General features: G+C 40.5%; 1 protein-coding gene across 1 annotated transcript in view; it reads left to right on the top strand.

Moving 5' to 3' along the window:
- The window catches only part of CDK15 (cyclin dependent kinase 15), an 83,500-nt gene extending 70,530 nt beyond the window's left edge, over window positions 1-12,970 (top strand). Inside the window, exons 13-14 of the mRNA XM_058708985.1 lie at window positions 9,721-9,862; window positions 12,469-12,970. Coding sequence (XP_058564968.1) covers window positions 9,721-9,830 — 110 coding nt within the window. The 3' untranslated portion in view covers window positions 9,831-9,862; window positions 12,469-12,970. The remainder of the gene's footprint in view (window positions 1-9,720; window positions 9,863-12,468) is intronic.
- Window positions 12,971-22,340: the final 9,370 nt, after the last annotated feature.

Raw genomic sequence — 22,340 nt, 5'->3', positions numbered from 1 at the left:
AACAGTCATTGTCCAAACTGATGTGTTGTTAGAAACTCGGGTTTTGATTCTTCCTGGCCATCTGAAGCAAAGCCACCAACAGAGGGACTCTGCTGTGTGTGTGTGTGTGTGTGTGTGTGTGTGTGTGTGTGTTAGCATGCACACCCATATGCGGGTGTAAGAGAGAGACCCATCTGTATTCCTTCTCTGTTCACCCAGCCACAGAGCCCAAATCTACTTTGACACTTTTAGAAAAATGAAAAGATGGAATCTTGCAGGAGCCTGCCTGTGCTGGGGGGGAGCCGAGGAGTGCTCACAGCAGGAGGGAAGTTGACTTTTCTTTATACATATAGGGGTTTTTCCATGCAGAGTTTAAATTATGCCTGATAAAAGGAGTTTCGTGGATGTTTCAGTTCTTTCAAATTCTCCTGGCTTCCTCCCAATTAAATGAGGTTTGTCAAAGCCACAGGGCTCTGCTGCTGCTGCCTCGGCCGACAAGCACTTCCTGCAGCGACATCTCGAATCCCCGAGGGAGAAGATGAAAGGGCCAGCGCCAAGAGACAGAGAAGGGGGGCAGGATTGGGTGTGTGTGTGTGTGTGTGTGTGTGTGTGTGTGTGCGCGCATGTGGGAGGGGGTGCAGAAATAGGTTTAGAGACAGACCGACAGATAGATAGGATGTAGGACAAGTAGACAGAGAAAGCAAGGCTATCAGGAAAATAGAAAAGAAAAACAGAGGAGGAGAGAGAGCAGCTGGGGCCCATCTGTGCACCTTGACAGCAGTGGCCCTTACTCAGGACACATCTACCAAGGGATGCACTCCCTTGGCCTGACAGTGCCAGCCTACTTTTACATTGCCCATGGCAATTAGCCTTTATTAAGAGCCTCCTTTTCAGACAGAGAGCACCAGACAGTTATCACAGTTCCCAACCTTCAGGGACACAGAATCTCTCTACACCTCTGTGGTGGGTTGCCCCAGGCATAAGAATTGTGCAAAAATAAGACATGCTCTTGTGAGTGGTTTGTAAAGAGAGTTTCCCTGCCATAATTATGCAAGAAATTTTGCTCTCTGGTGGCATTTCAGTATGGAATCATTTAGGAGCTTATATTTATATCATTTTATTATTCTGGTTTTATTCTGGTTGCAGGATAACAAAGTTGTCACTTTAAAATATATTCTGTTTCCCCTTTGATCTGGGAGATGCCAGTTCTTATTGTCTGCCCTCTGAAGAAGACAATTTGAGCATGAAACCTGTGGCTGAGAAATATGTGAAGCATGGAGGGACAGCCTAAATCCCAGTGGAAGAGTGGCAGAGAAACTCCCCACGATGTGCAAGAATTGTTCCCGTCTATCCATGTCTATTTCCCCAAAGCTGAGATGTCCCATACAACACTTTCTCTGGGTCGTGGCACTAAGCTTATAGCAAGAGGAAAGCAGGGGGTTACTTGCCATGAAATCCAGGGTTTCCAAGATTAGTTCCCTTTTGGAACACATTCTTAGTGGAGAAGCATGAATATTAGAATGGCAAGCATGTGGGAACTTCTGGCAAGCACTGACATTTTCCCTTATTGACTCTTGAACACCTGAAGAAACATTTGTTGATGGGGAAATTATTGGTAGTCTCTCTCAAAACACACCCAACAGCAAGCTAATTGCTTTTGCAGATGGCTGGGGAGATGCTCGCCCTTCTCAGTCGCCGGCTCACGGCCACACTTGCGGTCCTCACTGCCGAGCCAGCAGTGCAGAATGTCAGCTGGGGCAGCAAGGACCTAAAATTAGGTCCTTGGCAACTCTCTAATCTTAGCTGCAGGTTCAGCTTCTTCGTTTAATTCCCTTTGCCCTCAGCATGAACTTGGGCTCTGGGAAAGGAACACTGTTTAATGATTTGGAGGTGGGGGGGGGTAGAAAATCATTAAGCTGCCCTTTCTAGAAACTGGCTCCACTCTGTTCTTGCAGGGAGCCTTCCAAATGTTACCATTGGAAAGTTAAGACTGATTTTGGAAGCTAGCCATTTTGAACCACAGACACTGATCCACAAAAGGTTTTTTTTTTTTTTTTTTTAATCTGGGGCAGTAAATGCCACGTGATTTAAGAGTCTGGTCCTTAAGCCTGGGTCCTTGATCGTCAGGACATCAAAGGCTGTCTCTCTCTGTGGGTTGGTCCCATTTTGCTTTCCAAATCCCAGACTTGAGTCTCTCTCATTCCTTCCTGGACTAAATCCCCCTTCTCCTTTAAAACAGGTTTCAGCATCTTAGAAAAAAAAAATCCTGAAACTTGAAAGCTTACAATTGTTTCACAAGTAATTTTTGCAAAAACAGCTTACGAGGGTCTTTTTCCTCATCAAATGCTTTCTTACTTTGCAGGCATACGGAAGGTAAGGCATTTACCTCTCCAATACGTCACCGCACTCTGGTATCTATACTCCAGAAGTTCTTCAGCAGGCTCTATCCATACTGCCCCATTAAAATCTGAATAATATTTTGTTTTGCTCCAACAAAAAAATTTCAGGACTTCTTTTAATATTATATCTTTAATATATTTGAAGATCTCTTGATATCACTTTCCAAAGCTCACTTTTCTAGGTTGAGTGGCTTTGACTTCCCTTCTCCCCAGTATAGATTCAGCCTCTCTCACTCTTTAATCATTCTGTTTCATTATTCTGTTCTGAACCTGTTCCAATTATTTTGCTGATCTCTGAGACTATGGACCCACTGTAGACTCAGATTTCTAACATAGTGGGAGAATTATGCTCCAGTTCATTCATTAAAGATTTACTGAGGGTCATTTGTATGATACTGAGTGATACAAAAATGAATTAGTCATGGAGTCTGTCCTCAAAGAGCTTATAGTCCTTAAGGAAATGAGACAAGTATATAAACAGCCACAGATCTAGTGTGAGGTGCTCTGGGTGTTCAAAGGAGGTGAGATTAACTCTAGCTGTGGTGATCCAGGATGGCTTTGTGGGTGGGCCCTCAAAGATGTTGGAGTCTGGATGGTTGGGAAGGAAGGACATCCAGGAAGAAGAATGTCATTCTCCTCTCAGTACCATCCAACATCATAGTGAAGTTGTCCTCTTTTTAATAATAGTGGCACAATCCTGATTCATAATCCATCATGGTTTTTCTCCTTACTGTATGGCTTGTTGCAATAACTTAAACATTCTCTGTCTTTTTTTTTTTTTTAAGGTAAAAAAAAAAAACCCCAGTGTGGGGCTCATACTCATGATCCAAAATCAAGAGTCACATGCTCCACCAACCAAGCCAGCCAGGTGCCCCAATTTAAACATTCTTTAACATGTACTAGTAAAATTTAGTTTCATTCTTTATATGCTAATGGTTTCAAATCTATTTTATTCTTGCTTTTATTGTGTAGACTATTCAAAATTTAACCAGAATACGTTGTCATTCTAGAGGCCAGTTCTCAGGGGATGGGAGGGAGCAGATTCTGAGCCAGGTCTCTCTTTTCTGGCTGCGGGAGTTTGTAACCTAACTCAGACCACCCTCTCAAACCTTTTAAATCCTCCGTTGTTTGATATGTAGGCAGTACATTAAGAAGCAAGAAATTAAGACATATCCTCCATAACACACTTCCTCACCTTCTGTGCTCGGAGCTGTCCTCAAGAGATTCCAGTATATTAGAAGAGATGCTGGAAAGAGAGGAAAGAGTTAGAGACTCTTGGAGTGGGAGAGGATCTCAGACACTCGCTATTCCATATCTTCATTATACAGACTGAGTCCCTGACTCCCTGGGAAGAATAGCGGCTGCCGTTTATTGGGCATCTATGTGCTTTACACAAATTCTCACTCAATTTGTAGACTAATTGGTGAGGCTGGAGTTAGTATCCTCACATTACATATAGAAAATTGGGAATGAGCGAGGCTAAGGAAATTGCTCAAAGTCACGCATCTAGTAAGTGGGAGAGCCCAGGCCTGACTTCAGGTCAGACTCTTAAGCTGCTCTTCCCACTACTCATTGCTGCTTGCTAAAGATCAATGGGAATTTAGTAGCAAAATGAGGATTACAACCAAGGTCTTCACTCCCAGCCCTGTGACCTTTTCCACTGTCCTATGCTCTATGTTTATTTTAGAGCCTTCCCAGGAAGATTCCACTTGTCCCCAGATAACATATTTAATATCTCACAATTAAGAAGGTTCAATTTTGTGTTTAATAGAGACATCCTTCACCTCTTCCTTAATCCTCAATGTCCTTTTGTCTTAGTCTCTGTTCCTGTTTTCTTTTTTGTTTTTGTTTGTTTTGTAATACACAGTCATCCTTGGGTTTTAAGATTTTTTTTTTTTTTAGAACAAGCACACACGTGCATGAGGAGGAGGGGCAGAAGAAGAGGGAGGGAGACAATGTTAAGCAGGCTCCACACCCAGTGCAGAGCGCGACTTGGGGCTCCATTTCACAACCGTGAGAGCATGACCTCAGCTGAAATCAAGAGTCTGACACTTAACTGACTGAGCCACCCAGACACCCTGGGTTTTAAAAGTTCTTAATCAGGGGCGCCTGGGTGGCGCAGTCGGTTAAGCGTCCGACTTCAGCCAGGTCACGATCTCGCGGTCCGTGAGTTCGAGCCCCGCGTCAGGCTCTGGGCTGATGGCTCGGAGCCTGGAGCCTGTTTCCGATTCTGTGTCTCCCTCTCTCTCTGCCCCTCCCCCGTTCATGATCTGTCTCTCTCTGTCCCAAAAATAAATAAAAGTTCTTAATCAATGGTGGTTCTTTTTGTTTGTTTGTTTTACTATAACTCATTCAATTTTATAAAGTAATTTCAGGAATCCAACAAAAAATGGGCAAAAGCATAAAATAGCAAATCACATAAGGAAAACAAAAAAAGCATACCAACATATGGAATAAAAAGACAGCCTTACTAATGATTAAATAAATACAAATAACTGTTAAAGTATTTATTTTTTTTCCCTTAACCTAATGACTCCCAGTGTCAGTGAGATTGTGGTAAAATGATATTCTGCTGGTGGTGTTGTAAGTTGGAGCAACCTTTGCAAAACATTATGGCACACATATCAGGAGCCATAAAAAATGGTCACAACCTTTAACTCTACACTTTGGTTTCTGGAAATTATGCAAAGAAACAATTAAACAGAAAAGAAAGAAAGAAAAAGAACCCTAGATGCATAAAAATGTTCATCCTAGTGTTGTCTATAATTTTATCTTAAAAAGTATAAAATAAAAAGAAATGGTCTAAGTATTCAACACTAGAGAACAGATTGGATAATGTTGTTATATTGACTCAGCATATAGTACTAAGTAACCATTTAAAATAATTCACAGGAGGGGCGCCTGGGTGGCGCAGTCGGTTAAGCGTCCGACTTCAGCTCAGGTCACGATCTCGCGGTCTGTGAGTTCGAGCCCTGCGTCGGGCTCTGGGCTGATGGCTCAGAGCCTGGAGCCTGCTTCCGATTCTGTGTCTCCCTCTCTCTCTGCCCCTCCCCCGTTCATGCTCTGTCTCTCTCTGTCCCAAAAATAAAAAAAAAAAAAACGTTGAAAAAAAAAAATAATTAAAAAAATAAATAAATAAAATAATTCACAGGAGGGGCACCTGGCTGGCTCAGTCAGTAGAGCATGTGACTCTTGATCTCAGGGTCCTGAGTCTAAGCCCCCCCCTCCCCCCAACCACCACCCCCCCATTGGGCATGGAGCCAACTTAAAAAAAAGAAAAGAAATTTGCAGGAGTGTTAGCGAATATGGAAATGTTTATGCTATTATGACGTGAGCTAAAAGAAAGTAGGATACAAAATTGCATATTTTAATGTACCTGTGAACATGTATTATGCATATAAACAAAACTGAAAGGTAGAGTACAAAAATAAAAATGCTCTTCCTAGTTTAGGAGGATTGTGGGTAACTTTTTTTCTTTTTCAAAGTTTTGTTTAATGTTGATGTTGTATTGCCTTTATTGTTTAAAAGAATGAGGTAAGGCAAATGGTATTGGGAGTCCAGGCTCCAGACTGAGAGTTAAAGGACCTAAGTTATCTTCTTTTTTTCCAACGTAGCATCTGTTATTGGCCTCATAAACCTCAATTTCTCAGTCTGCACAATGGGTTAACATTAGTTTCCTTTGTCCCAGATTGACAGAATGTTTATTTTATAAAGCTTTTAACTCACTGAATGCAAGGGTTCACATAAATGTGGTCCTAGGAGAATGAGAGGTGGGAGGGAGAGGAAAAGATAAATAGGCACTAATTAATTTTAAAAGGAAAGATCATCTGCTTTAATCGGAAATGCATATGTGCTGTGCCCCCAGTCAGAGTTTTAAGTGCACTCCATGTTAGTTAGCAACTTCAGCTTAAAGTAGTGCTGTGTGATCCTTTGGGCTTTGAAGATACGAAGCCTATATACATACACATGAGCTAAAATTACCACGTAGTCACGAGGCTGTGTGCACTCTGAATAATTAAATGCACTAAGCAACTCCAGCTGATGGATTGACAATGTGTAAGAGCAGTGCGAAAAACCATGTGACAGGGAAATTACAAGACATTTTGAAATGATGGTTTAATTTCCAAGCTTTCTTTTCAGCTCGTGCTTTCTCTTTTAGCCATTACAGGCAAGTAAAAGAGATTTGATTATCTTGTTTCCTGTGAAAGGTTATTTAGCTCCTCAATCCCATTAAGTCACTTTCTGCACTCCAGTGCACCCAGCCTTCACCAGGTTATCAGCCCAGGAAGAGTAAATGGAGACACCAGGATCAGATTTCTAAAGGAAGGAAAGTTAAAGCAAAGTTTGAAAGGGGTGACAGCCAACAGCCAGGAGCTTAGGAACTCAATTAGACTGAAAGACAACTATCTCATTATCTCGTTCCGAAATGATCTAAATACATAAGAATCTAAAAGTTTTAAATAAACTTGTCCTACTGACTGTCTAGATGACTGAATTTCCCTTCTCAAAAAATTTTAAACACCCACTTTCATATTTATTTATTCTAAGTGCGAAGCAGCTGTGATAATTATGCTGTCAGATTCAGTAAGCTAATGAGGAGTCAGTAGAATGGAAGGTTTTGCATCTGTGAGATTGCAGCAGAACTGCTCTGCTGCCTTTTTTCCTTCTCTCTTTTTCTTTCTTCCTTTTTTTTTTCTCTTGCTTTTGTTTTCTTTTTCTGAGTCAGGAAGGAGAGTCAGGCAGTCCATGGCCAAATTGGAATCCCTTTGATTAACTGAGTGTTTTCCCAACACTGTTCTACCAAAGAATTTCTCTCTTCCTCCCTCTCTCCCTCTTATCCTTTCCCTCTCTCCCTTCTTTCTCCCAATTCCCTTCTTTCTCTCTGCTCTGCTTTCTTCCCCCTTTTTTTTTTCATATAAATATCTGTTTCTTTTTTTTTAATGTTTTATTTTTTTGAGAGGGGGGAGGGGCAGAGAGAGAGGGAGAAAGGATCCTAAGCAGGCTCTGTGCTGACAGCAGAGAACCCTATGCAGGGCTTGAACTCATGAACCCATTTGATCGTGACCTGAGCCGAATTTAGATGCTCAACTGACTTAGCCACCCAGGCGCCCCTCTTTCTTCCCCTTCTGTCTTCCTTTTTTTCTCTGCCTCTGATTCCTCCTCCTTCTTCCTCTTCTTCTCCCTTTCTATGGCTTCCCCCGTCCCTTTCTCCCTTTTTCCCCTCTCTTCTCCTCCTCCTTTTTCCCCCCTTTTCCTCTCTCCCTCTCTCCCTCCTGCCTCCTTCCTGGCTTTTGAGGTGCTGCTGCTTTTGAAGGACAAGGAAGCCTGAGAGAAATCTTCATGCCACTGTCCCCAAGGCAAGAGGACACCTCTCTGAGGGAAATTTCCAAAGTGGTTTGGGTTTGCATTGATTTGAGAATAACCTGTGAAGTGTACACACTGTTTATTTTAGTTGTTTGTTTATGCTATGACATGAGCTAGAAAAAAAGTAGAATACAAAGTTATGTATTATAAAGTACCTGTGAAAATCTATTCTGTGTACCACCAAACTTGATGCCTCCCCCTTATAGCCTAGCAAATGTGTAATTCCAGACCCAAGGACTCAAGGCCACAGACTACTCATGACATCGAAGGCAGATGTCTAGGCCAAGCAAAGTAGATATGGCCCTGCAAATTCATTTCTTGTTAAATTGTGCAATATTTACTTTTTCTTAAAGTTTATGTATTTATTTTGAGAGAGAGAGAGAGAGAGAGAGAGAGAGAGAGAGAGAGGATGAGTAGAGGAGGGACAGAGAGAGAGAGGGACAGAGGACCCAAAGTGGGGTCTGTGCTGACAGCAGAGAGCCCAATGTGGGGCTCGAACTCACAAATGGTAAGATCATGACCTGAGCAGAAGTCAGACGCTTAACTGGCTGAGCCACCCAGGTACCCCAAAGTGTGCAATATTTAGAGCAACCCAGGTTTGTACAGATTGTGAGCCTTGGAAAAGCAATGCCCAATGAAAGATGCCCTGAGTAGGTTTATAGATGTGCTTTGGTGACATTGTGGCTATTGCCTCTTGCTGTTTTTCCCAGATGGTATCTATGCTAATGGCTTGTAACAAAGGCTACTAGTTATTAAAAATATATTGTGCATCAAGAACAACCCAAGATGTTTTTCATATATCATCTCCTTTAAACTTATAGCAACTGCCAGGAAGTTTTATCATCCCCATTTTGCAGATGAGTCGCTTAAAATGTTTACTTTGGGAGGACTTGACCTATAACTTTAGTGTAATAAGCACTCAGGAACAACATACACCTAACAAACACAGGCATTTAAAAAAAATGCAAACTTCCAGCATACTAAACTAACCCAATACATAAATCAGAGGGCAAAGGTAGTATGTGTGTGTGTGTGTGTGTGTGTGTGTGTGTGTGTATAAATTATTATATATTATAACACATTATATATATGTGTGTGTATAGAAATTATTATATAATATAATATATAAACATAATATTATATATTATATTATATAATAATATATTGTAATATAATATTTATATATTATATAATAATATTATATTATTTATTATTATATAATATATGGTATAAGACTTGTACCATAGAGTCTATTAAATAGATTGCCTGATGTAACAAATGCACTAGGATTTAAACTTTCCAAAACACATCTAGCCCCGGCATGATGCTCATTGCCTACCATCACTGGGACTCTTAACCAGACTCCTTGGCTTGATATTACTCCCTTCACCATCTGGTTTCAACTCATTTTTCCAACTTTATCTACTAGTCTGTCTTGCTATAACCATGCAAGATTACTTTGCAGTTCTGTCAAAGACTTTCCTTCCTCCCTGCCTTTGCTCATGCTGATTCCCCAGCCAGCAATATCCTCCCTAGAATTCCTTAACTGTTGAAAGTACAGACCTCCTTCACAGGCCCCAAGGGCACTTGTCTATGCTTTCCCTGTGCTCCCTGGGAGATGTAGGAGAGCAGCTGTCATAATTCTTTGTTTGCACCTCACTTTCAGCCCTTGTTTGTCAGTGTGTGTGTGTCCCCAGTTCTATTCCTGTTTTTGGATCTTCAACACCTAGCATAACACCTTACCCAAGTGCTCATTTGGTAAATATATGTTGAATTGAATCAAATAAGAGGTATTTGACAACTATTAGTAGATTCACTAAAGCAAGCTATCCATGAGTCAGTATAAATTATTGGTGGGTAAGCCTGCCTCATGTTTTGATGTCTCTTTAAGTGACAAATATTACAACAGACATAAAAATAGACCATGAAAGATTCCAGGAAATAATATGTTGGTGCTTTTCTCTTTTCCTCCCTACAGAGGAGTCTTTGTTTACAGTTTCAGGAGTGAGGCTAAAGCCAGAAATGTGTGACCTTTTGGTCTCCTACCGGAAAGGTCACCTCCCAACCCAGTTTAGCAAATGCTGGTGAAAGAGAGGGCGACATCACCAATATCCTTTCAGGTAAGTGGTCCCAATAGTGAGCCTCCTTATGGGTGGGAGTGAACATTCATCACTACCAGGTGGAGAGGACACTGTTCACAGATTCAGAGCCTGTTCTGTGTCTGGCTCTTTATTCCCACTCTAGGCACAGGTGGCCTAGCCCCCTCTGGGTACAGTCAGTCACAGGGAGGATGATAATGTGCATCTCCTGTCTCTCTCCCAGAGGAATAGTAAGACTCCCAAGACAAAACTGACAAGTCATTGGAAGGCCTTTAACTGACACATGTGGAATAAATTATTGCACTGTAATGTCACATTCTCTCAACCATGAAGTTTTCTTCATCAGCTGATAGAACAAAATCAGAGGTTGAAAACCATCCCCATTGGCTCAAGACTGAGGAGTGTCCTGGGATGTGGGACATTCAGTGCTAAAATTGGCATAAACCTGGGTAAACCAGGATAGTTGGTCACCCCCAAATGCCAAAGAAGACCTGGTTCAGGGCCGGGTCCTCCCCAGGAGATGGTTTTAGATGCCTATGAGAGTCTAGTCATCACTGCCCCAGGCCTTTTAGGCCACCCCTTCTGCACAGTTGGTCGCAGGGAGTTCTCCATTCAGGGTGAGTTCTAGGAACAAGGTCCTGATTGGGAGCCATCCACAATGTCTCAGACACAGCTACTCTCCTTAGTCAACCCAGGTAGCCCAGCCTTCCAAGCAATCTTGAGGAAGAAGGGTACTATGGAGAATTTTTCTGAAATTACCACACCCTAAAAGGAGTTCTGCTGGTAGGCACAGGAAGCCAGGTGGGACAACTGCAAAAGCCATCATAGTAGAGACACCCCTAGATGTGACAAGAGCACATCCCATATGGGGCCTTCCACAGTCGGGGGGGGGGGGACAATAATCCAGATAGAGGGATCAAGGTAGGGCCCATGCACAAAGCCAACCAGTCACCTGGCCTTTTAGGTGACCCTGGCTATATCCCAAGCCACAAGCATTAGACTATGGTTTGACCACCCATTTGGAAAACACAGCTTGGTCATGCTTCCTGATAGAACCTTCAGGGCCTAGATAGTAATCACTGGTGTGCTCCCCACACCTGCTGGCTCATAAGGTAATTCACAGGGCAGGATTCAGCTCTTTGCCACTTTCTCTTGGATTTCTCTTTGGCTGTTGGTATTTAAAGGCATGTAAAGATGCTTGCCTCCTGGATTTTCTAAGATCACTGTATTTAGAAATTTGGAAAGATCAGGGTGCCTGGGTGGCTCAGTCAGTTTAGCGTTCGACTTCAGCTCAGGTCATGATCTCATGGTTCATGAGTTCAACCCCTTATCTGGTTCTGTGCTGACAGCTCAGAGGCTACAGCCTGCTTCAGATTCTGTGTCTCGCTCTCTCTGCCCATCTCTCTCTCTCAAAAATAAATAAACATTTAAAAAAATGCTTAAGAAATTTGGAAAGATCAAGGAAGTTTAGAATTATAGCTGTTCCTCATAACATTCTATAAAATACCCAAGTTTGTATTTTGACAGTATACAATTGGAATTACAATAGGCAACACGATAATATGGTATTTCCCAAGCACAATACTTTCTAAAGCAGAGATTTTACTGTATAATTATGTCATTTTAAACCCACTAGTTATGAAAATAGGATGTACTTTAGCTACATTCTCTAAAGATTTGCCCTTCATAAAATTATCAAAGGCATTGATAGAAATGGTCTCAGATGGTGGTGTTCCATAAGCATTACTATTACTTCTGTTATTGTTGTTATTTTATTTTACAAGCAGCCAGAGGGTAGGGAGATAACCCTGCCTCTCTGGTCTTCAATGACTTTCCACAAAGGATTATTACCTGTAGGTATAAAATGGTCACAATAGAAAGTCAATTAAATGCAGCATGTCGAACTTAGTGCCTTTGCCAGCAATTGAGAGAGGGAGGAAGCAGATTTAGCCTCAATTGGAGTAATCTCGTGATATCCCTAGGCCCTTGGTATTAATGTAAGGAGATAAAACCGTAGGAGACGAACCACAATAGGGAAAATCTAGAGCAATTAAACTGTTTAATAAATGGCTTGGGATCAGCAAAATCTGGGTGTGCTGGAGTTAAACCAACTAAAGGTAATCACATGGACACATGGGGCCTGTAAATCTTTTCCACTAAATTGAATTTATGTTAAAATATTCACTTTTCAGAAGATCCAAAATGTAAATTGGGATATTAGGACTTGTAACTGGCAGCAATGCCTCAAAATTAAAACTCTTATCCTCAAAATGTCAGTTTCAGGAATGGAAAAAAAAATGCATACTGATGTCTACAATAGAGAAATAGAGGGAAACTAAAATTTACTGGGTATATTATTGTGTCAGGCACTTTACACATTTTATTTCCAACCTTGGCATGTTTTGAACAGTGGGATATGGTATATCCAGAGATCAATTATTATTATTTTTAAAGCTTTTTTAGTTCTTATTACCAGGGGCAAGATGCTGTCTCTGTTATAATTTATTATTATCTTTTCTATCAGTGTATGGAATTCTATCAATAACTTTGCATTAATGTTTAACACATTTTCCTTACTCAATCTGACGCATGTCTTTTGATTTTGTTTATTCTTCATTCACTTCCAGGGCCACATTACTACTGTTTCCGTTTTAATTTGCTTTGCCTTACTAAGAAGCTTCAAACCTAACTCCACCATGGACCAGGGTTTTCATACCATCACCTGGGATCTGGAATATTGTAAATATGATGTCCAAGGCAACAGACATGATACTTGAAGAAAAAGCAATGAATGGTTATTGCTCTTGTCATACACCCAGAATTTAACAGTGATTAGCTCAAAAATTAGACACAGACTTAAAGAGTCTAAGAAGAGGATTTATGAATAATTTCATCTGTTTTGTTATTTGATAAAGAGATCCCTAGGCCAGAAGGACTACAGGACAGATGAAAGGCTAACAATTAAAAGAATCTGGAGACTGAGCGGGTGCTTACAGAGGCCTGTCCCTCCTGCGTTCACTTACAATTTCCCCCCAACAAAAAGACTTCTGTGGCAAGGAGAGGATTAGTCTAAAGTTTAGAAAAGTCTCAGAGAAGATGGTTTCTTGGATAAAGTTGTCAACAAAAGGACTGGCTTAAGACTCTTTGTTAAGATTTCTTAGGGGGTGCTTCTTTCTTCATTATCTGGATTATCAAAACACACTACTACCCCACTCCAGCTTGATTTTAGAAGTTTGGATTGAGCTCCCAGTTAGATTAAAATTTTTGGCTATCTCCTTCTACTCAATCTCAGTTATCAGTGATGATAGCAAAAGCAATGAGGAGCCTAAGCTCTGATTTGATGATGGAGATACTGAATAGTAGGAACAAAGAGTTCCAAAGATGTAATTCAAGCCCTGTTACACCATCGGACACACACACATGTGCTCACACATACAACCCCCAAATAAAATGAGAGATCTGTCTCAGCTAACACATGTATCATTTTCTGTAATGACTCCTTCTAAAAGAAGCCAGGGAAACTCAAATTACTTCATCTAGGGATCATCTACTCAGGAAACATAGTAGCCTAGAAATCAGAGACTTCTATGTATCCTTTAGAAGAACAAGGAAGAACTAATGAAGAAAGAATTAAAAAATAGTACCTATAGACCCAAAGTCTTCCCAAAGATGGGAAAAGGAAAAATGCATACAAATAACCCAAAGAAATCTACTTTACTAAGTATTGGATTTTCGTGAGGTGTTTGACAAAACCTCTCCAAACATACCTGAGATGAAACTGTGTGGGCTGGATTATGGGACAGATATATGTGCTCAATGAGTGGTGGTTTTTCAACCTAGAGAAAAGCTAATAGTGGTATGGTACAAGGTACAGTCTTAAGTCCCATCCTGGCCAAATATTTGTATTAATCACCTGAATAAAATCAGAGAAGGTCCACAATTTATTCATATAATCATTGAAGTAAGTAGTTATAATTAATGTATTACTTCCATTTTACCAAAGAGGAAATTAAAACTCAAAGAAGTTAACTAACCCATCCATGGAGTATACCAGAGTTAAGCTACAAACCTCAGGTCTGGGTGTCTCCAGTGTGTATGATCTTTCCAGTAATCACATACCTATCAGATCTGGAGAATACACAGTTCTTGAAGAAGCACCTGGTATTTACCACTGGATCATAATTCAAAAGACTAAGCCCTTGCTAAAAGCTAATGTGTATGTACCACTATATACCTATTAGAATGGCCAAGTTCCAGAACACTGACAACACCAAATGCTATCAGGGATGTGGAACAACAGAGGAACTCTTGCTCGTTGCTGGTAAAAATGCAAAATAGTACTTTGGAAGACAGTTGGGCAGTTTTTTACAAGCCTACTCTCTTACCATACTCTCTTACCTATGATCCAGCCACAGTGCTCCTAGGCATTTACACAATGGAGCTGAAAACTTATGTCCACACAAAAATCTACACATAGGTGTTCATTCATAATCATCAAAACTTGGGCACAACCAAGATGTCCTCCAGTGAGTGAGTGGATAAATAAACTGTGGTATATCCAGACAACAGACAATTATTCAGAACTTAAAAAAAATGAACTAGCAAGCCATGAAAAGACATGAAGGAGCCTTAAGTGAATATTACTAAGACAAAGAAACCAATTGAAAAGACTGCATACTGTATGATTACAACTATATGACATTTTGGAAAAGGCAAAACTATAAAGACAGCAAAAAGATCACTGGTTGCCAGGAGTTAGGAGGGAGGGATGAATAGACAGGGTACAGAGGACTTTTAAGGCTGTAAAAATAAGTATGATGCTATAATGGTGGAGACGTGCCATTATAAATCTGTCCAAACCTATAGAATGTACAAGACCAAGAAGGAATCCTAATGTAAACTTATGGGCTTTGGATGATAATGATGTGTTGGTATAGGTTCATCAATTATAACAAATGCACCATTCTGATAGGGGGAGGCTATGCATGTGGGTGGGGAGGGGGCAAGAGTTATTTGGAAAGTCTCTGTAACTTCTGCTGAACATTGCTATGAATGCTAATATTGCTCTAAAAAGTTACATCTATTAAAATCAAGCAGATTGCCTGAGTGGTTCAGTCAGTTAAGCATCTGACTCTTGGTATCAACTCAACTTCTGATCTCATGGTCATGGGATCAAGCCCCACATCAGGCTCTGCGCTGACAGCATGAAGCCTCCTTGGGATTCTCTCTCTCTCTCCCTCCCACCCCCCTCTAGGCCCCTCCCCAACTCTGTCTCTATGCCTCTCCCCCCACTCATGCACACAGGCATGCACTCTGTCTCAAAATAAATAAATAAACATTTAAAAACAAACTAACAAAAACCCCTAAAGAGCTATTGGGCAACAAAGCAGTATAACATTTATTCCTATAAAATTTTATCTGATTTCATTTCTTGCACTTTAGACTTAAAATGTCAGCAAGTTAAGTAAAACCGTGACTTAGTGGAAGTTGGCATTTTTAAGTACAATGAGTCTGGCTGTCCAGGAAAGATAATGCCAATACTTTTAGGTGATATAAATGAAAGAATAATAAGATGGTGTCCCAGAGAAGGGAAATAGTTTTCTCTCCACTGATCAGGTCACATCTAAATTATCGTTTATCTGTATCCATCACACTTTAAAAGAAACATCATATTGAAGTAAATATTTATTGTGTATCTATTAGCTTACAAATCTAATTCTGTTCAGTCCTCTTCACAAGACTAAGAGGTAAGTGTAGTTATTTTACAGAGAAGAACACAGAACCAAATTTAGGTAGATTTGATGCTCAGACTCTCTGTCCCCAAAGTCTGTACTTTCCCTACCCCAAAATGCAACTCTGTACAGCAAGCTCCAAGGATGGCTACTAGGGGACTAGAGGGTATGGAGGCCAAGGCACAAAGAGGAATAGTCCAAAAAGAGAAAACCCAGGGGGCAGAGAAACTCCCTCCAGAGGATTGAGAGTTCTCATAAAGAGGCTAGCCTTCTACTGGGTGGCTGTGGAGCCAAGACAAATACATTGAAAACTCAGAGATCCTACTTTTGATACAGCAGGAAGAGTCCTTGAACAATTTCACTTGCCTACTACCAATGGAATGAGTTCCTACAACAGTAAGGGGCTTCCTCTGCACCCCAGAAGACATAGAAAGCTATAGGACAGATCCCCATATTGTGGTGTAGAATAACTGACCTCTAAGGTCCCATCCAATCCCAAGATTATTAAGGACTTTTGAACAGCTGTGGACATACTATACGTCGAATTATAGTGAGATCTTATTGTTGCAAGAACAGGTAGACTTTTGATTTTTTTAAAGATTTTTTTAAAGAAGTAATTGATAAAATTATGCCCTTTAGTTACAATGGAAAATAAATCATGCTTGTGCTTTATTCTTTTTCTCCTTTAATTAGTGGATCTGAGGCACCTGGGTGGCTCAGTTGGTTGAGCACCCAACTCTTGATTTCAGCTCAGGTCATGATTTTACAGTTTGTGGGATCAAGCCCCACATCAGGCTTACATTTCACTGACAGTGCAGACCCTGCTTGGAATCTCTCCCTCTCTCTCTGCCCCTCTCTTGCTCTCTCTCTCTCTCTCTCAAAATAAATAAACTTAAAAAATTGGTGGATCTGCCTATTCAAAAGCTTAATAAAAATTATATATAAAACACAAAAACATCATTATAGTCTTCCTCCCTTATTTTGTAAAAGGAGCATTCCTGGTGTTTATACATATTTTTTCCCATGTTTTTGTTGATTCTTTTGTATAGACATACACTTGACCTTTGAAACATAATTTATAATGCAATTTGATATATCATTTTAATGATGCTTACTTTCTCAGTCACTAATACTACTCACCTAATATTTCTGTCTCCCAGGCTCCATAATTGGATGGCACTCCCTGGTCCTCTGGTAAGTAGATAAGTCTGTATGATTAGTGCTGGCCAGTGAATTGTGAGTTGAAGTAATATATGTCACTTCTGAGCCAAGCATTTATTTGATTGCCAGTGCAATACTCTCTAGATCTCTTTTTATTTTTTCCTTCTGTTACAGTGACTAGCAGCATTCAGGGTGGTCCTAAAATGAGGAGATGTAGAACAGAGTCCCCAGATGACATGTGATGAATATATAATGAGAAAGACAAATAAAGCTTTGTTTCAAGCCACTAATATTTGGGCATTATTTGTTATTGTGGTATTACCTAACCTATCCTGGCTAGTACTGAGTCACTGTCCAACATGGTAGTTACTAGCTATATGTGACTATTTATGTATAAATTTAAATTTAATTAAGTCAATTCAGTCCCTCAGTGACACTAATCACATTTCAAGAGGTCAAGAGCCACATGTGGCTAGTGACTACCACAATGCACACTGAAGGTATAGAACATATCCATCCCTACAGAAAGCTGGTGACATAACAGTGGTAGGAGTTTTAATAACATCTTACTTTCCTTGATACTTTAAGTGTGCATCTAATACCACCTTGGAGTTATTCTCAAAAAGTGTCACTTTTCTAAAACAAAATCTCTGGCAGTGTACAATGGAGATTACCTTCTGGAGGAAAATAAATCACTTTGGACAGTTACATTTCTTAGAACTAGAGGGCTCAGAGGTCTTTTCCTGTAGGATATATAGCAGAAGATTGACACATTTTAGTTACTCTTGACAACTTTCATAAATGAAAGTCTCACATATCCCCACTCCTATTTTAGTCCATCTTCTCTGCCTATTCACATTTTCTACTTCTAACTCCTCTGTATCCTTAAGTAGGTTAATAGGCACCTGTTATAAGATCTGAGGTGCTCAGTAATGATTCATCCAGGTTTATTTAGCATCCTTGGAAACAATTGTTCCTACTGTAAAAACTACCATTGGATATTGTAAGAAAGTCTTGTAGGAGACCCAAACTGAACCAAGATATAAAATAATTCCTCCCATTTATTTATTAATTCATTCAACAACCATCTAAACACTAGAAATACAAAAAGTAAATTTCTCCCAAGGATTTTATAGTCTAATGGAGAATTAGATAGAAATAAATACAAGATCCAATGACAACATAACCATCTGTCCTATCAAAGAGGAGATGACAGTTAATCTTTGTCTTAAAATGAGAGTTTGCCAGGCAGGCAGTCAAGGGGGTGAAAACAAGATAGCCACTTCTATAACACTCAATGTTAGTTATACTTTAAGTAAGTAAGTAAGTAAATAAATAAGCCTGAATGAGGGAAATACAGAAGGGATAAGGTATTTTTAGCTGTAAGGAATTGAAAATCCCAAATAAATAGTTTAATTCATGAGGATATTATTTCACATAAGTCTGGACATAGGTGGTTCCAAGATTGATTAATTTGATGGGTCAAAGAAATCAACAACCCAGGTTCTTTCCATTTTTCTTCACTATATTTTCAATGTCCTTCATTGCCTTATTCTCAAGCTGTTCTAATCATTGTCACTAGAGGCTACCACAGTTTCAGGCATCACATGGTGGTACAACAATGTCCAGTTGAAGAATAGGGCATCTTTTACTGTGTGCTTCTTTTTCAAAGAAAGCACCATTCTCTTCATATCTTAGTGATCAGACTGTCACATCTCCACTCCTAAATTGCTAGCAAGAGTAATAAGATAACTGTTTTGGAATGATCATTAACTACTCCTTATATGAAGCTAGGATCACCTTTCCTGGGGAGGGGGGGCAAACTTCTGAATAGTCACAGCTTTCTTATAACTGAGGAATAAATGGGAACCACTGTTGAATAGACAAGCAACAGTTGATTGTGGAGTCTAAGGGTGCAAGGAGCAGTGTGGGTGGTGGTGAAGAATGGCTATAAGCTTTCCAGTCTGGGGTCTGGATAACTTGTTACATAATTTATAGTCAGGTAATTAGTTTGGGAGAGAAGGTCATGAGCTCATTTCTGGACATACTGAGTTTGAGGCATGCATCAGTTTTAACTGCTGACCTGGGACCAGGAAGTGAGGACTGGCTATGTGTGGGCATCACCTACATAATAATGTCCTTGAAGTCTCAAAGATATGATTGCCAAAAAGAACATATATAAATAGAAGAAGCACAAGGCTGAAAGACGAATCAGCAAAAGAGACAAAGCACCAGTGGCTAGATTTTGATGGGTTGGAGGGGGCGGAGCAAAAAACAAGAATCATTCTGGGTGACAAAAGATAAGAAGAATGTTCTAAGAATGAATGACCTACAGAGAAAAATGTCAGGGGGCTGCACACTAAGGCTGGCCATGGATTTTGGTGGGTACTGGTCATCAGTGACCTATAAGGGAGTAGTTTCTATAGAATGGTGGTCATAGAAAAATATAGTGGGTTAAAGAGGGAGTAGTAAGAAAGTAGAAGCAAGGACTATCTTTCAGAAACTTCCGTGAAATGATGCAAAAGATGGAGTACTAGCTAAAGTGTGGAAGGGCTGAAGGAAGAAAAATGAAAGAAGTTGGAAGCATCCATGCATTATCTAAACACACAAGGCATGCTCCCTCCTGAGACTCAGACTTCTCCCCAATATCCACACAGCCAGCTCCCTTGCCTACTTCAAGCCTTTGTGCCAACGCTGCCCATCTGTTTCAAACATGGGGATAATGATAGTTTCTATCTCAGAGCTGCCTGTGAGGATTGAGTTAATACATTTAAAGTATTTTAAATAGCGCCCGGCAGATAGCCAGCTAGTAGCAGCACTGGTGGTGGTGGTGATGGTCCTGGTGGTGGCGGTGGTGATGGTGGTAGTTGTAGTCACATGGTGGTAGGAGTCACGGTAAGATGGAAGAGAAAGGGACCAAGGAAATTAAAGGTGCCAAAGCCATGGTATTGCAGCTAACAAGGTAAGGCAGGAGTCCAGGAGGACAATAAGAAATCGAGCTGAAGAATAAAAGACTTACATTAGGGTTTAAAAATGAAGTTGAGGAAGGAAAGGGGACCACACCTTGTTCTGGCTGTCTGTTACTGTGGCTCCCTATGGTGAGCCCGGCTAAGGTAAAGTTGCACGCACTTTTACAATGAAGTACACTTGGGTTTTATTAGTGCCTTGCTCTAATAAACACTCAAAAATGAAGATGGGTGTGTTAGGGGCACCTCGCTGGCTCTGTCAGTAGAGCACACAACTCTTGACCTCTAGGTTGTGGGTCAAGCCCCATGTTGGGTGTAAAGATTACTTAAAAATAAAATCTTTAAAAAGGGCGGGGGTGGGGGGGAGATAGCTGTTTTAAAATATAAATATTTTTCTTTCCAGGGGCGCCTGGGTGGCTCAGTCGGTTAAGCGCCCGACTTCGGCTCAGGTCATGATCTCACAGCTTGTGGGTTTGAGCCCGCGTCAGGCCCTGTGCTGACAGCTCGGAGCCGGGAGACTGCTTCGGATTCTGTGTCTCCCTCTCTCTCTGCCCCTCCCCCCACTCTCATACTCTCTCTATTTCTCTCTCTCAAAAATGAATAAACGTTAAAAAATTTTTTTTTGAATATTTTTCTTTCCAGACAAATTTCAATTCCTGCAGATTTGTATGAAATATAATAGTAGCACTGATTTGTGTTTGGTGCTCTAAGATTTTTTTTTTTTTGCCTTTTTTTAGTTTTGTAGGTATTCTGTAATTTATTATGTGTAAACAATATTTGAGGAAAGATCTAGGAGATTCAAGGTAGGAAATGCAAAAGGTCAGGCTAATAGTACTAACAGAGCCCACTAATATGGCCACAAAGGGCCACACATCTCTAGAAAAGACAATTCCCCAAAAGGGTAGCTGGGGAAGGCAGATAAAAGACGAAAGTTGGGTCATGTGACAGGTGTCACTTGAGTAACGGTACTGGGGCCAGAGATAAAAGCCCACTCCTTCTGGTCACATGACACAGCTTCATTACGCTCCCAGCGGGGGGTTAGAGAGTCTGGATGCCATTTTTACTTATTTATTTATTTGTGTGTTTTTTCCCTTATTCTGTGATAATGAGAAAATGTTTAAACTCCCATCTCTGTGTTTAAACATTTCTCCCTGCTGACAGCAGCGGGATACCCCTTGATCAACTGTCAGATTGGAAAGTGCAATTTTTCTGGAAAGTAAACAGCATGTTAGCTGGTTGGAAATAATTTTCTGTTTATTGGTAGCTGTTAGTCCGGGAGTGATGGAGCCCTGTGACAGCACTTGTCAAATGAAGAATACAAAACAAGTTTGGAAATACCTTTAAGACATAGTTTTGACAATAGGGCCTTACTATTTTTTGATAGAAATGTATTCTAAAAAAGTTAAGTTAAAATGGGCAAAAAAAAACTTTCCCAGTGTCACCAGCTCCTGGAGATCCTTCCGGCAAAACTGACACAGAATCTAAGGAAAACTCATGGAATACTGGAGTTGGAAAGGTCCTTAACAGGACTAAATCCAACCCCCTTTGTTACCACTGGGGAAACTGAGACCCAGCCAAATGCCTTGGACTCATCTCACAAATAAGAAGAAAACATAATAACTACCAATATAATAAAGAATAAGGGTTATATTTGCTTTTCAAATTCATGTGTGAAAATAAATGGAAAAGACTGGTGGAAGCTTTTTAAACATTTGGACCTACACTTACTTAACATCCAAGTTTAAAAGCTTATGTATAATGTGGATTGTTTTTGTGGAGTGGCTAAAAGGACATCCTCATAGTCCTTCACAGATTAAACACATTGTCATTAGGGAAAAAAATGGCTCCAAGAGAAGTAATATATATTCTCAAGCTATATATTGTAATCAGTCAATATCTATCTTGAATTAGGCTAAATTTGAGGTCCCAATTTGTCCCAGAATTTGCCTCCCTTCTTCCTGATAGAAAAGTATTGCCAGTTGTCAATTAGGAGTCTTCACCTAGATGTTTCCAACAAATATATCAAGCCTTATATGTCCAAATGTCTTCTCCCCCATATCACAAACAGAGCGTTCTGTTTCTCCAATCCCATTTCAGTTAACAGCAACACTGTCCACCCAATTGTCTGCCCCTTCTACCTACTTCCAAAATACCTTCCAATCTGTTTTTTCCTCTCCATCTCCACTGCCAGGACACAGACCTGTGGTTCTCAAAGTAAGGTCCCTTCATCAGCAGGAGCAGCATCACCTGGAAAATCGTTAGAAATGCACATTTTCAGGCCCCACCCTGGATCTTCATAATTGGAAGGTGGGGGCTAGGGCCCCGTAAGTCTGCATGTTAACAAGCCTCACAGGTGATTCTGATACACTGAAGTTTGAGAACCACAGCCCTGGTGGTATTCTCCAGGTCCTGCCCAGTAGTCCTCTAACTGGCCTCCCATCCACCAGTTCTTTTGTCTCCATACCAATGATTCTCAACTTTAGCTGAATTGGATTCACATTGGAGAGGTTTGTTTTTTTAAAGACCAATTTCTGGGTCCCACTGCCGGGAATTCTTAATCTGGTGTGTAGCCTTAGGCATCAGGATTGTTTATAGCTCCCCATGTGATTCTGATGTGGAGCCAGGGCACAGCTCCACATT

Source organism: Neofelis nebulosa, chromosome 2, assembly GCF_028018385.1.
Source record: "Neofelis nebulosa isolate mNeoNeb1 chromosome 2, mNeoNeb1.pri, whole genome shotgun sequence".
NCBI classification, from domain to species: domain Eukaryota; kingdom Metazoa; phylum Chordata; class Mammalia; order Carnivora; family Felidae; genus Neofelis; species Neofelis nebulosa.
Note: the sequence above shows the minus strand (reverse complement) of the source record. Positions and strands in the feature narration are given on the sequence as shown.